A 14,135-nucleotide genomic window follows, 5' to 3' on the forward strand; every position below is an offset into this window, starting at 1 on the left:
ACTGAGAACAGGACGAACTAAACAAAACCGAACAAAAAATAACGAATAAGATTTACTTATTTAGTTTATACCCCTCAGTGAGTAGTTCAACTTTTGTTCGTTCGTTCATGAGCTACCCAACACCAGCGATAGTATCGATGGCCAATCATCGATTGTAAACATGGCGTCGCAAATTGCAACAAAACAAGAAGAAGACCTGGGAAAAAAGTGCCGCTCCGCTGAGAAAACGCAAAAAGTAATGAACTTAGTAATTTTCGCGAAAGTTTGATAACAAAAACTGCGACAGGATGGATGTACAGCCGCCAAGAGGTAAATACTGGACAGAAACATGTTGCCGCCCAGTCAGAAGAGTTCTATCACACTCACACACACGAGCGTGTAGTAATTTATGGGCCCACATTTGATGTACAAATTGCCTTCTTTCAGATGCCAATTTACGCAATATAATAGATAAATTGGCCGAGTTCGTGGCGCGCAATGGGCCCGAGTTCGAAGCAATCACCAAACAAAAGCAGCAAAACAACCCAAAGTTCGAGTTCCTGTACGGCGGCGAATTCGCCAACTATTATCAATTTCGGGTGGCAGCCGAGCAAACATGTGAGTAGGCAGAGCTCCTTATGTAGTCGAAGTTCTCAAAAAACGATTGCCGTTTTCTCAATCTAGTGCTGAAGCAACAAGGCGTTCCATTACAACTGCCAGGGGGCCCAGCGCCTGGACACTTTCTGCAACATCCGCCGCCGATGCAGCAGGCACAACCACCCTCTCACTACGCACCACCAAATAACCAGCAACAGCACCCGCCCGCCCAAAACAATTTACATGACAACGCACAAGACAAGATGCAACAGCAACAATCACCGCATTTATGGCCGCCAAACAATGGAGGGTCCGGGGCGCCGCCCAACAATCAGCCAGCCAACGGCCCGCCACTTACGCTGACGCTGACGAACCAACTGGATGCCATTAAGATGCAGCAAAACACACTGCGGGAGCAAATCAAGCAATCCGAAGCGAATCTCTCTGCACAGCATACGGTAAATTAAACTCGATATAGACATCTGGTAGTGGACCAGATGTACATATCTATCTATATATATATTGTTGCAAGCATTTTTCAAAGAGATCAGAGCGTGTACGCAAAGGCTGCACTGCTTCCCTACTGTCAATGAATCACCTACTTTTCACATGTCAAAGTCTGAGTCGCTTCTTGATATGGATCCTCACTTTAAACGGATGTATTCCCTACTTGGAGCTAAGATCTCTCAATGTTTATTCACAACATACGAATATGGCACGATTTATACGATGGGCTCCTTTGTAAAGATTCCAAAGTTAGTTATTAAGCCCGTAAATTCTTTTCATAATTTGACACTCTTTGAAGTTGTTGTTCCTTAACATTCTTCCTTCGTTTTCTGGCGAACATCACCAACTTTTGGGCTCCTTGCTTCCTTATACCTTAACTTTTTCGGTCTCTATCGATCTCTCCTCTCTCTGTATTTATTCTGCAAGTGTGGATGCGTTCCAGTGTTCTTTCAGCTTTACTCAAATACATTCTCCATATTGTTTTCATTTTGATTTAACTATTGAATTAACAACTTACAATCTACAATGCTACATTAATTTTTGCTTTATTGTATATTTTTTGAAAACATAAAAAAAAAAAAAATACTCTTCATACCAACTGACAAAAAAACAATGTAAAAAAAACACCCAAAAATGAAATTTGTTTAAAACGAAACTATCGTTTACTTGTCGAACCGCAAAAATATATCTTTGTGTGCCCAAAACAAAAACTTGAAAAAATAATGCCCAAACTGATACGAAACCAAACCTACGAATCCGAACCAACCAAATGAAACCCCATAGGCGCTGATGTCGCAAAAAACGAAGCAGATCGAGGAGACGATTGCGGCGGCGCAGACGGCCCAACTGGAGCAGCTGGCCGGCGAGCAGGGGATTGTGCTGCGCGATTTCGATGGAGTGCTGCAGCCGATCATAGATGCCTGCACCAAGGACAGCATCTCAGCAGGTAAATATGAGTGGTGCGGTGGCCCAGGCGGCTCCGGCAGCACGGCCCGCATGCGACTAGATTCTCGATTATTGATATTTTTTCGTAGATTATAAGCTAGCGAAATGTATGGTCCATATGCACACACATACATACAAACACACACACCTAATTAATTCATACAAACAAAATTAATTAATTGATTAACTTCTATTATATGTACATATTTTTTATAAATTATATAAATGCACAGTGACAATGACAATATGAGTAACCTGTTTGATATTGCAATTTTAGGCAAGAACTGGATTTTACAGCATTCAACCGACAGCGCAAAAATCAATGTCGTTTTACAATATCTTTTAAAGAAGTATGCCTCAGTTTATATAATTAATGATCCTCCACATGTATTAATGAAATTGTGTTTCTTTCTTTCAACGAGTGAAAATATTAACGAGAGAGAGACAAAACAGACACAAAATGTCGATACGCAAGCGAGAGAGAGAGATGATCGATTCGATTGAGCGACTCCCCCAGAGAGCCTCGAGATAATTCGATTCGTTGATTACGATTATGATTCGATGATAGTTATGATATCTGGCATGGAATTCTAGACCATAGTTAGGCCAAAACACACACATCACACGCACACAGAAAACCCAAAAGCAACCTCCCCACAAATCATTTACTTTAAGAAAGCTTAACTTTAACACACACACCCACACATCATCAGTTAAACAAGTGAAAACAAATGCAGAAAAAATATGAGAAAAGAAAACAAGTGAAAGAAGAGCAGACAACAGCAACTAACACAATATTCACAATACATGCACAACAAAATCATTTTGGAAAATGTTGTTGTGCATACAGAAAACCAGAAAAAATATGTTTTTCGTTTGTTAATTTATTTTTAGGGCTTTGGTCAATGGTTCAACGTTTCAGCAAAAATTGCATCTTATATATTTAGTTAATGATATACTCCACCATTGGTAAGTTCGCCCAATCAGCCTTAAACGTATGTTAAACACACAACTGTGAGAGCCAAGCAACAGAGCGTCGATTCAGCTTCGTTACTTGGCTTACACAGCAGACGGAACGGGGATCGTACGGTACGGGGATAGACTACAGAGACAGAGACACAGACACGACAGCCACATAACCGTAGACCTGAAACATGTGTGTGTGTCCAGCGTAGCCCGGAGATTTGTTGTTTAAGCGTCACGATATATTTACAGCATGCGCAAAAACATCAACGACTTGAAGAACAGCCTGGAGAACGTCGTCATACCGATGTTCTGCAGCGCAGATCTGAGTATGTATACCAACGATATCATTCGTTTTTTATTTGGATTTTAACTATTGATTTTTCGCCCCACAGTTGCCAGCATGGATCAGCGCCAGAAGCTCGCCAAGCTGCTGTCCCTGTGGGAGTCCAAGGCCAAGTTCTTTGATGCCTGCGTCATCTCAAAGCTGCAATCACCGGACTCATCCATGCAGGAGTACAAAACGAATCTGCAGAACTCTCATCACGATATAGCAGCCAAGTTCACACAAAACACCAAGGCCACGCTGGACAAGTGAGTAGAGACTCGAATTGGGTTTGATTTGTTGTTTTGAAACCTTTCAATGTTTGTTTTCTAGCTACCAAAAACAGCATCAGATATTTATCCAGCATGCCAGCCAGCAAATTGCACAATTTGAGTCACAAAGGCAACAACTCGAACAACAATTGATGGCAGCACAAAAGGCACAACAGCAACAGCAGCAGCAACATCAGCTACTGCAGCAGCAGGGACCGGGAACGCCACAGAAGAACATACCATCGTTAATGTCCCATCGTTTGATCATGCCCGGAGAGCATGAGCACATGAATACGCCACCACCTAATGAGGCGCCACATCCCCAGGCTGGGAACAACATTTATGCAGGAGCCAATTTCCACCAGCAACAGCAGCAGCAGCAGCAACAACCGCCGCCACAGCAGTCGGGCAATCACTTCGGTGATCCGCGCGGACCAAACTTTTTCATTCCGGACATGTCGAAGCCACCGCCAGGCTTTGCGGGACCAGGACCAATGCACCTGCATGGACAGGTGGCAGCGGCGCTGCAGCAGCAGCAACAACAGCAGTATGGACAAATGCCTGGACAGGGGGTTAATAATGAGCCTCCCGTTGATCTGGGCGTGCTGAATGCAGCCATTCAGGCTGTGATGCAGCTGCAGCATCAGCAGCAACGACACCCCGACGAGCCGCAGCAAAATCCACAACAACTTCAGCAGCAACTGCCACCACAGCTTCAGAATCAAATCCCACAGCTCCAGCAGCAGCAGCAACCACTAACTGGATATCCACAAAGTTTGCGACAAGCCCCAGGAAATGTCGATCCAAATGCAGTGGATCTCGATGCGCTTAATGCAGCCATTAGAGCGGTTATCACACAACATCCGGATGACATTCATGCGGACCAAAAGCATCATGCGGAGGATGGCCAGCAGCTGCATCAACAAGGTGATGGTGAATCGGCAAATGCTGCCGTTTTGGCCGAGCCACAGATACCCACAGCGCCTTATTACGACTTGCCCGCCGCTCTAATGGTTCCGCTCATCCGGCTGGAGGACTACAACTACAAGTCCCTGGATCCGGCGGACATACGGGTGCCAGCACCAACGCCGCTAAGCGAGCGCCTGACGAATGCATTGAATGCTTTCTATGCGGCGCCCTCCCACGACCGTCCAAGGGATAAGTAAGTGCTGCCAACACGACTCTTCGACGTGCCTTTCATTATGTTTTCCATCTTGCAGTGAGGGTTGGGAGAAGCTGGGCCTGTACGAGTACTACAAGGTGAAGAATGGTGCGCGGAAGAAGAAGGAAGAGGACATCAAGGAAGGCATACGGGAAAAGTCACGCTCCCCCAGTCCCATTGTGCTCGAGAAGCCCCAGCCCAAGAAAGGCAATAAGCGTTGCTATCGGTGGGTTATTCCCATAAATCAGTCTTTATAAAACTGGATCGATCCTTTTGCATTTCCCATTTAGTTCCCAGAGTCGCAGTCGCTCCCCAGTGCATACACCTCCGCGTCGTGAAAGAACCCGCTCGCGGTCGAGATCTCGCTCCGTGGAGCGTACGTTAACGCCGCCACCGCATCGCAATCGTGGACAAGGTGGCAGCGGTGGCAGCAGTCGGAAAGGTCGCAACCGCTCGCCGCGTCATGAACGTGACAACAACAGCAACAGTAATAGCAGCGGCAGCAATCGGGAGAATCGTGCGGAACGCAACAATTCCAACAGCAACAATGGCAACAACAACAATTCTCGTCGTGTGGAACGAGACAGATCCCCGACACCGCCAAGCTTCTTGTAAGATGATTAGCTCCTCATTCCTAATTGTGTTTCCTTATGTAAAGTTGAATTTTCTTTGTGTTTTAGGGGCAGCAACTTTCCCAAGCCGCAGGAGTTCATTGAGGAGACAAACAAAGGCCATCAAATGCTGATGAAAATGGGTTGGGCGGGCACAGGCACTGGCCTGGGCTCAAAGAATCAGGGTATAGATGCGCCCATCTCGGGCGGCGAAGTGCGCGATCGTCGCGACATGTACAAGGTACGCGGAATCGATCACTTGGCCATGCCGACTAACCAATCAATCATTTCTCTCTTTCCACCAGGGTGTTGGCAACAATCTGAACGATCCCTTTGAGAGCTTCCGCAAGAACAAAGGTGCTGCATTCGCCCATCGGATGCGCACCAGAGATGACAAAAGTTAGGATCTGTTTAAAAATATTATTTTTGTTTGTTTCCGCTAGCAAAGAAAATACATTTTTGTAAAAACAAAAGATTCGAAACTTATTTATGCCGAAACGTTTATGCAGGACAGTGCGGCCTTTGCGTTCACCTTCTCGAGCACCTGCATCAGGCCCTTGCCCGGACCACACTCGAAGGTGCGCGGAAACTCCGCGCCCTGCTTCCGCTCGTACATCTCGTGCAGGGTCTGCTCCCACTTGACGGACCGCACGATTTGCTTCGGCAACTGGTGTACAATGTTCTTGGCATTCCGGTATGGCTTGCCATCCACATTCGAGTAGACGCGAATGATGGGATCCTCCAGGCGAAGGGACTTGAGCGCCTTGGTAAACGGCTCGACGGCGCTCTGCATGAGTGGAGTGTGGAAGGCACCGCTGACGGCCAGACGCTTCATGCGACGTATCTTCAGGGCCTTGGCGTTCTTCTCGAGGAACTCCAGAGCCTCCACATTGCCGGCGATGACCTTGCAGTGCGGGTACATGTAGTTGGCTATGCCGCAGTAGGGCGACTCCACTCCCCGGTCGAGGCTCCATTGTTGGGCCTTGGCGCAGGCTTCGCCCAGATTCGTGTCCGGTCCGTACAGTGTCAAAGCCATGCCTCCCGCTGCCCGATCGCAGGCCGCCTGCATGGCTGTGGCCCGCACTTGCACAAGCTTCACGGCCTTATCAAAGGGCAGCGCTCCGGCATAGACCAGGGCTGTGATCTCGCCCAGACTGAAGCCAGCGGCTGCCACGCAGTTTTCGATGGCCTGGGGTCGCTCCTCGCGCAGCTGCTCCAGCGCCGCCAGCGAAGACACCATCACAGCCAGCTGTGCGTGCTCCGTTCGGTTCAGCTTCTCACGTGGTCCCTCCAGGCAGATCTTCAGCAGATCGTACTTCAGCACTTGGTTGGCCAGTTCAAATATTTGACGTGCTCCCGGAAACCGCAACAGATCCTTGGCCATGCCCACATACTGGCTACCCTGGCCAGGGAACAGCATTACACTCGTCTCCTTGGGATCGATGGCCGGCCGGCGTCTTTGCTCCAGTGGCTCCGCCAGCTCGTTGAGCAGCTGCTGGCGTTTGTTTGCATCCGCCAGCGCTGAGGAGGAATCTGTGGTGGCTTTAGCTGCATCGCTGCACCAACGGGACCAGCTCAGATTGCCGAAAACTCGTGTTTTTCTTACGGCTAACATTTTGTACAAAGAATTTTGTGATGTAAACAGCTGATTGTGCTTACAGCTGCAGCACGAGCAGATGGCGTTGCGGTGTCGCTTGCGCCATCTGGCGTTAGAAAGTGGCAGCGCCAATATCCGTTTCGCTTTCAAACGCGAAACGTCACTGGTGGTGCTGCTGGGGGGCTGTCTCTTGATTTATGTTGCTATGCTAATAATTTGGCCATTAGGCATGACTCAATGAAATCGTAGTATTTGTCATGACTCAGAGTGACTCCCCCACAGACATCTCCAGGTGAACATATTTGTGGCTTTGATTGCGAAAGAGTATTTAATAGCCCCCACCAGAGGCTGTGATACCTGGGGAAGGTTTTCTAATTTGAAACACGATCGTTCCTAAGGAAATGCCAAAGTTTTTTGAACTCGTGTGTGCAACGAAGAAACCCTTCTGCGGCATGCCACACAAAGGTAAAGCAAAGGAAGATTGCAAAAGGTGAACGACAATCTCTGCGACGACGAAGGCAAAGCCGGCGGCAAAGTCAGACACGACACTGCGGATGACGTGGCGCACCACTTTCGCCCTCAGTTCAAAGAACAGGCCATCAGCATCAAAACAAAAACACTAGCTCACACGCTCCTGCTCTGACCATGTCCCTTTCAGGTCCCCATCCCCATCCCCAACCCCTGTGCTCTGAGACCTCTTCTGCCTTCCTTCACCTTCTCGGAATACGAAGCGACATTCCCTTTCCTTGCTTTGCTTGTTGCCAAGGCAGGACCAAAACCAATGCTCGTCTAGACTGCACGAATATCGGAATCAGATTCGGCACCGGCGATGGCTATCTCTACGAGTATTAGAACGAGAACCAGTTTGGGAATTCTTCTTTTCTTCAATTTCGGCTCTTTGGGCAACGGCAACGGTGTGTGTCCAGGTATGCCCAAAGCATGTAGGCTGCTTGGAGATCGTTGACATGTGGTGCGCAAGTGCCGGTGGCGTTTCTCTGTCGATTTCTTAAATCAGGTTGTGAAATTGTATTTATGAATGAGCTGTGCTGTGCTGTGCTGTGCCGTGCTCTGCTGGGGTAGATATACATACTCGTGTGTGTGCACATACAATACAATAACATAAAACTAATGAAATGCATACTTAAGCCAAATGCCAAAGTATTCGACCACATTCCTCCCGCCACAAGTTTGTGCACAAATTCTCGGCTTGCCTCAAAATTGCGCGACGTGCCAAAACCGTTAGCTCGAACGACTGACAGCGAGAGACAGCTGCAAAAAATGCACATACCGAAGGACACGAAGCGAGGCGCGGCGCACTCGATACGTGCGACTGGGCGGAGAAATGCAATTGCGACGCAGCATTGCGTATACGACGCGAGGGCCGGATAACGTTTCCGCATGCGAAAAAATGCAACGACGGGCACGGACACGGACACGAACACGATATGACACGGCATCGATCGGGCCAATAGCCATAAAAAACTCGGCCGAAAGTGTGCATTGACCGAGAGACCAGCTAAAAATACAAGTACCAAAAGAGCCCCAAAAAGCTATAACGAACGCGCCCCTCCTCGATTTGGATGCAAGTGAGGTGAAGAGCTAAAATAAATTGAAGCGACGACGAAAGCGCGACGCGATGCGTTCCCGATGACGCTCGGCCCGGGAACAACCGTTAAATGATCAATGTCAGTATAACGTCAATGCATTGATGCTGCAACTCCAAACGAAAAGAGAGAGAGAGAGAGAGAGCGCGCGGCAGAGAGAGCGCAGCCCAAGCCAGCTGAGCAGCGACTGAAGTGCATGCCCAATGCGCAGGCGCACGAGAGTGAGAGTGAGAGTGACATTGAAAGTGTTTCTCTGCTTTGCTTTGTTGCTGTTTGGCTGCTTTTCTAGAACCGAATATGTAACTGCATGAGCACGTGTTCAGTCCAGAATGATCTCCAAAATGCACAGCAAATAATTATGTTGAGTCTACACCTTTTATCATGCATATAAATACATTTTTAATATAGATAACCCCCTGCAGCGACACTTAACTTTGATTAATATTAACTAGAATATTCAAAAAACTAATTCTAAAAAAAAAACACCTGTTAATCTTTGTTTACATGATATGGCTTTATGGTTTTGTTAATGAATTCTTTATCTATAGATGTAAATCTTTGACTTGAAGTGTGGACAATCGCAAATAATGAGAATTCCACAACGAGTGGAAATCCCCTAGCAACAAGGCCTGAGCCAGAGCGGAACTTTCACCAGCGGCACCTGAAAATCATAACCGCTTTGCACCTACCCCATTACAGTTCCAAGGTGATAGATTAGACAGTAAGCTGTTTCCTACATCTTTATCAGCATGTGACCAAACATGCCACATACACAAATAGGTGACTCAGCCTTGGTGGGCATCGAATTATGTTGAAATAAAATACACGCTGAATCAGTGGAGCATTGATGGTCAGCGATGGAGGAGCGACTTATTTAATGCAGATCCACCAACCGCCGTCTGACGTTCGTTTCGTGCATCCTTCATTCATTAAAAAAATAAATGCCAAAAAAAGTTCAAGAAAAAAAACACACAATCAATTTTGTGAATAGCCGGCGCCGCCTTTGACGCTTACGCAAAACGAAAGACTGGCAAACGGTAAAGAGCGCATCCGAGTGCGCATGGGCAGCCGCCGCCGACTGCTGCTGCTCTTACTCTCACCTCACCCTTACTCAAGAGCAGCGCCGAGAACCTGAGCCCCCGAAGCTGCGCTCAGTCGTCCTCGATTTACATGGCGGCGTATATAAGCTAAGCGGCTTCGGGTCGTGCTTTCATTGTGTGCTCGCTGCTTATCAGGTGACGGTCGGTGGTCGGCTTTTGTACGATCAGAGAATACGCCAGTAACAAAAAAGCGTTCGTTGTGCGTTCATTTCATTGTGCACGACCAATAATACGTATACGTAGTGTGACACCCCCCTGCCAAAGGGTTGTGATCTATTAGAAAAGGATTAACCATTTATAAAACAACAAATCATGAATGCAAAGGTGAGTGAAATTAGCACAAGAAATGGGATAAACTTAGAGCAAGCAGAGATTTGTGTCACATTAGTTATGAATCCTTCAGTTTGAGTCTCTAAATTTTTCCAAATCGGGAAATTAATTACAAATTATCGAGAAAAAGTGGGTGTGTGCAGCAAAATGTGTACAAAATGCAGCTAAAAATAACAGAAACTCGCGAATGCGCTTTTGTTCTGCCCCTCCCACAGGGGGGGCTCCACCAAGCATAATGCGCCAGATGATTCGGCTTGGGATGAACTGAAATTGTCACCGCAAAATGCGGAAATGCCTACCTGCCGGGGGGCGTACGTATTACATAATTTCCATTTCATGTCTTTGTAATATCGGGGAAGTTTCGGTCATTAAAAGCGACAATTAAAATTTACCATTTGGCTGAGACGACTTGCAAATGCGCTCCAGTTTATGTTTGGGTATCGCGAGTCGGGCTTTTGACCCACTTTATGGGGCCGCATAAGCCGTCGCAGGGGAGACGTCACCACATCCCAGCTGGCATCAGCTGCGGTCCCCGATCCCTGATCCAGAGATACAGATGGCAAGGCAGCCGGTTAAGAACGTTGTAACACTTCCATAAGTAACAAAAAACTCTCGAGCGGCTGGAGCTGCAGCGTCACTCGACTTATATTTGGGCGGCGGAGGCCGGTTGGGTTTTAATTTTGAAACAAACACTCAAAGGTGTCTCTTTTTTGTTCTCGCTTGCAGTTCAATCTGTGCCGCTGCACGCTGCTGGTGCTGGGCGTGTTCTGTCTGCTGAATGAGTCTTCGGGCAACTATTGCTCCCTGGAGAAAATGAAGAAGTTCGCGATGGAGGCCTGCGAGCATCTGTTCCAGCAGGACGAGGCTGGGAGGCGGGACAAGCGGTCCATAGAGTACAGCCATCACCATCTAAATCGCCTGGGATGTAAGTATTTAAATCAGATTATTGACTGAATAAGGTCAGAGAGTCACTCAACCCGACAATTGCATTCGGAACTGGCATGAAAACACGTTTACAAATTGTAGACGGCCTGTCGGCAATGCTCGGGGGGCATTTGCATAAAGCAGTTCCGATGCAAAACTTAACCGTTTTCAAGGCGCAAGTTCAAGACTGCCTTTTACTCACGCAACGTTTCCCATTTTTTGTTTACTCTCTACAGACGGCAAGCTGTCCGACAAGCATCATTTCCTCAGCCGGAGTAGCTATCCCACGGGTGGCTATCTGAAGGTAAATCGGGAGCATTTCCGCCGCCTCAGCGACCTGGATGTGGTGCCACGTTACAAGCCCAAGAAGGTGCATCACGACAAGAAGGGTCGCTTCAAGCGGGATCATTCCAGCACCAGCTACAACAACATACCCTACTGCTGCTTCAACCACTGCGACGAGGAGTTCTTCTGCTAAGCGAACACTTCGCTAGTCCATCCTCACACTCCGTCCACACTCCTCTTATATTAGTTTTTACACACACATGACTACAAGACGCGCTCACTCTTATAGAGTCCGGTACCTTATTTGTTCCCGCCCTTGGGTGGGATCACAAATCTTGCCACAGTATTTATACATTTAGATAGATTAATATTTAGTTGTTAAGACGGGCAATGTGACCCACAATAAAGAAAAAAATACACACAAATCTAAGTACAGTTAATAGAATCTCACAAGGCACTGGTACAGTGAACGCCATAGGCTTAACACTACTGATATGATCACATTTTCATTTAACAGACAGACAGACAGACGGACTCACAAGGGACTGATGTAGTACGTGCCCTTGCACACAGCACACTTGTATTTGCTGCAGTTGCCCACGTCGAGCGGCTGCAGGGACTTGAAGTACTTGGAGACCACCTCCATGATGACCTTGCGCTGGCGCTCAAGGAACTCCACAGCAAAATCATCGTAGGTATGCACGCAATGCATTAATATGCGATAGAGCACCGTCTCCGTGGAAACGAATGTGTTTAGGTTGCGGTCTATGGAGTCGATATTCTGTTCCACAAAGGTGCGCGTCATATCGATGAAAAGCTGCACCGCCTTATCGCTAAAGTACCGGGCCAGAGCGTCCAGCACGTCCGTGAAGTTGCCCAGGCTGCTGATGTGCTCCACAAACTTGCTGCCAAATTGGGTGGCCAGCATTTCCACATTCAGGCGCAGCTGTCCGCCACTGCCGAGGCTCACAATATTGGGCAGCACCGTGGCGCCTAGGGCACCCACCATAGAAGCGCCTTGGGCGAGATGTGAATTGATTTTGTGCAGGCTGAGCAGCGCCTCCCTGAAGGGTATATCGTTGAAGGTGCGCACAATGTCGAACTTGCCAGCGTCGGAGCCGCTATGCAGCTTTATGGACTCTTGCGAGATTTGCCGAACGACTTTTCTGATGGGGAGAACAAACTCTATCTATTACTCCATCCTCCAATGAGAATGTGGGCTAGGTTCTTCTTACCTGGTTTGATTGCGCAGCGCACGCATCAACGTCGATCTATTGCTCACCTTGGAAGCGATGCGGAGATTGTTAAGGGAGTGCGTGAAGATCACCAGGCTGGAGGCAATCTGCAGTATATCCAGCTTCGACAGAGCCTGATCGTCGCCCACTTTCTGCAAAATGCAATAGAAAAATGCACTCGATTGTCCAATGCAAGCTGCCAGCTACTCACCAAATACAAGTCGTACACACCGTTGGCCACACCCGTGCTGGATATGACAACAGACGACACATTGATGCCCTTCACGGCGAACTGAGCGGCACAGTTCACTTCGGTGCCTGCTGCGGTCACTCGAGACAATAGTCTGGTCGCTCCAGTAGCTCCTAGGCCAACCACACCGCCGGCCACGCCTAGCCATTGGCCTCGTGCTTCGCTGTCCTTGATGGAAGTGGACTGGCCGTGACAGACACGATCGTAGAGGCGGTTGGCCGAGCGCAGGGTGCTATAGGCTGCCGTTGCAACGCCCACAGCAGTGGCGGCCAGAATGATGGGTCCGCCTACGGGCACTGCCAAGGCGGCAGCTACGGGCACGCTCGCCACAAGGCTGCCAACAGTGGCCAACTTGTCGCCGACATTCAGGACTCTCTGCCGCACACCTGTCGCTGGCGTGGGATGCACCATTAACTGAACTCCGGCGTCCTCGTCGTTGGTGAAGGTGTAAATGCCGCGACTTGGAGCTATCATCATGCCCCTTGGCAGGGTATTTCCAAAGACATACTTCTCCCAATTGGCATACACCCGGCCGTGCTCGTCGATGAATATCATGCAGCAGTCCTCGCTGTTCTCGCCCTTCATGCATTTGCGGGTGCGAAAGACTGGGTGGCAGCTAAAGCTGGTTGACTGCACGGCCAGCTCGGCATCCATTTCGGGCGTGACCAGCACGTAGATAATAGCCGAGAGCAGAGTGCGGTTCGTGTACTTACGCTGCAGCCACACATTCCGGAACAGTTGTTCGCGCTGCTTGTCAACCGTGCGCCCGTTTTTTGCCTCATTCTCCAATATTAGATTTTCGATCTTTTGTTTCAGCACTTCCGCCTGATCTGGGGCGAGTCTGTGGGAGAGGTAGAGCATGAGTAACTTAGTTAATTGCGTAATTTAAGTGCGTACGAGTCCCAAATTATTTCCGAGCGCAGGCCGCTGCTTAGCCCAAAGTCCCGTTGCACATCGTAGGCTGAGCGCGTCATTTGCTTCTCTTCGGAGTGTGTGCTCATGGAACCGCAGGGCCGCAGCAAGCACATTCAAACATTAAAACGAATAAATTGAACAACTGCTAATTTGGTAAAGTGTCAAAACTATAGTATATAGAGTAAAAATCTGTTTTTTTGACCGGCAAAATTCGTTTCTCAATCCGCGGTTGATTTATCGATCAAACACCACCGTCAATAATATACCGAAATATACCTTTTCATTTTCAAAAATACCGTAATATACTGTAAATCTAAAATCATTTTTCTCGACTTTGATCTTCTGTTTAATATTAACAGCTAGTTAGGATTATCAGCTTTAAAAATATAATTTTACTCGAATCATCATTCAATTCTCCACAAGATTGGCTAGTTATCATGCTATCATTTTATTGAATTGCTTACAATATAAGGAGCAAAAAATATACCTTAATTGGTCACCCCGGTTTCCATAACAACCGCAAATTCCGCCCTT

The 14,135-nt window shown here is 47.9% G+C and overlaps 4 protein-coding genes across 5 annotated transcripts; 2 read left to right on the top strand and 2 right to left on the bottom strand.

Moving 5' to 3' along the window:
* Positions 1-151: 151 nt before the first annotated feature.
* On the top strand, positions 152-5,828 carry LOC117893934 (calcium homeostasis endoplasmic reticulum protein). Of its 2 annotated transcripts, XM_034800716.1 has the most exons (13): positions 153-309; positions 427-597; positions 664-1,034; positions 1,867-2,029; positions 2,306-2,378; positions 2,923-2,997; positions 3,244-3,320; positions 3,387-3,585; positions 3,650-4,750; positions 4,809-4,976; positions 5,041-5,361; positions 5,431-5,602; positions 5,667-5,828. In XM_034800716.1, exons 1-13 carry the CDS (start codon positions 288-290, stop codon positions 5,763-5,765), a joined length of 3,012 nt encoding a protein of 1,003 aa, XP_034656607.1. In that variant the 5' UTR covers positions 153-287; the 3' UTR covers positions 5,766-5,828. The 2 variants fall into 2 exon arrangements, 1 of the variants encoding a protein (XP_034656607.1); XR_004648829.1 differs by lacking the exons at positions 2,306-2,378; positions 3,650-4,750; positions 4,809-4,976; ... (1 more) ...; positions 5,431-5,602; positions 5,667-5,828 and having other exon boundaries at positions 152-309; positions 3,387-3,451.
* On the bottom strand, positions 5,774-7,229 carry LOC117893943 (probable malonyl-CoA-acyl carrier protein transacylase, mitochondrial). Its single transcript, XM_034800733.1, has one exon. The coding sequence runs from the start codon at positions 6,974-6,976 to the stop codon at positions 5,849-5,851; it is 1,128 nt and encodes a 375-aa protein (XP_034656624.1). The 5' UTR covers positions 6,977-7,229; the 3' UTR covers positions 5,774-5,848.
* Positions 7,230-9,770: 2,541 nt separating this feature from the next.
* Positions 9,771-11,620, top strand: LOC117893947. The gene is made up of 3 exons (XM_034800737.1): positions 9,771-9,986; positions 10,719-10,917; positions 11,153-11,620. Exons 1-3 carry the CDS (start codon positions 9,975-9,977, stop codon positions 11,392-11,394), a joined length of 453 nt encoding a protein of 150 aa, XP_034656628.1. The 5' UTR covers positions 9,771-9,974; the 3' UTR covers positions 11,395-11,620.
* On the bottom strand, positions 11,562-13,841 carry LOC117893937. The gene is made up of 4 exons (XM_034800725.1): positions 13,584-13,841; positions 12,648-13,527; positions 12,437-12,588; positions 11,562-12,367 (listed from the first exon to the last, which is right to left on the bottom strand). The coding sequence occupies exons 1-4, from the start codon at positions 13,712-13,714 to the stop codon at positions 11,737-11,739; spliced, it is 1,794 nt and encodes a 597-aa protein (XP_034656616.1). The 5' UTR covers positions 13,715-13,841; the 3' UTR covers positions 11,562-11,736.
* Positions 13,842-14,135: the final 294 nt, after the last annotated feature.

This window comes from Drosophila subobscura, chromosome J (genome assembly GCF_008121235.1).
Source record: "Drosophila subobscura isolate 14011-0131.10 chromosome J, UCBerk_Dsub_1.0, whole genome shotgun sequence".
Classification (NCBI taxonomy): domain Eukaryota; kingdom Metazoa; phylum Arthropoda; class Insecta; order Diptera; family Drosophilidae; genus Drosophila; species Drosophila subobscura.

Bases quoted from the DNA above. Each gene is read 5' to 3' on its own strand.
- LOC117893934 (XM_034800716.1), top strand. From the start codon at position 288: ATGGATGTACAGCCGCCAAGAG. The intron at 1,035-1,866 runs GTAAATTAAACT...GAAACCCCATAG, and splicing joins ATCTCTCTGCACAGCATACG to GCGCTGATGTCGCAAAAAAC. The intron at 3,586-3,649 runs GTGAGTAGAGAC...TTTGTTTTCTAG, and splicing joins ACCAAGGCCACGCTGGACAA to CTACCAAAAACAGCATCAGA.
- LOC117893943 (XM_034800733.1), bottom strand. From the start codon at position 6,976: ATGTTAGCCGTAAGAAAAACACGAGTTTTCGGCAATCTGAGCTGGTCC.
- LOC117893947 (XM_034800737.1), top strand. The intron at 10,918-11,152 runs GTAAGTATTTAA...TACTCTCTACAG, and splicing joins CCATCTAAATCGCCTGGGAT to ACGGCAAGCTGTCCGACAAG.
- LOC117893937 (XM_034800725.1), bottom strand. From the start codon at position 13,714: ATGTGCTTGCTGCGGCCCTGCGGTTCCATGAGCACACACTCCGAAGAG. The intron at 13,528-13,583 runs GTACGCACTTAA...CCTCTCCCACAG, and splicing joins TCGGAAATAATTTGGGACTC to ACTCGCCCCAGATCAGGCGG. The intron at 12,589-12,647 runs GTGAGTAGCTGG...TGCATTTTGCAG, and splicing joins GTGTGTACGACTTGTATTTG to AAAGTGGGCGACGATCAGGC.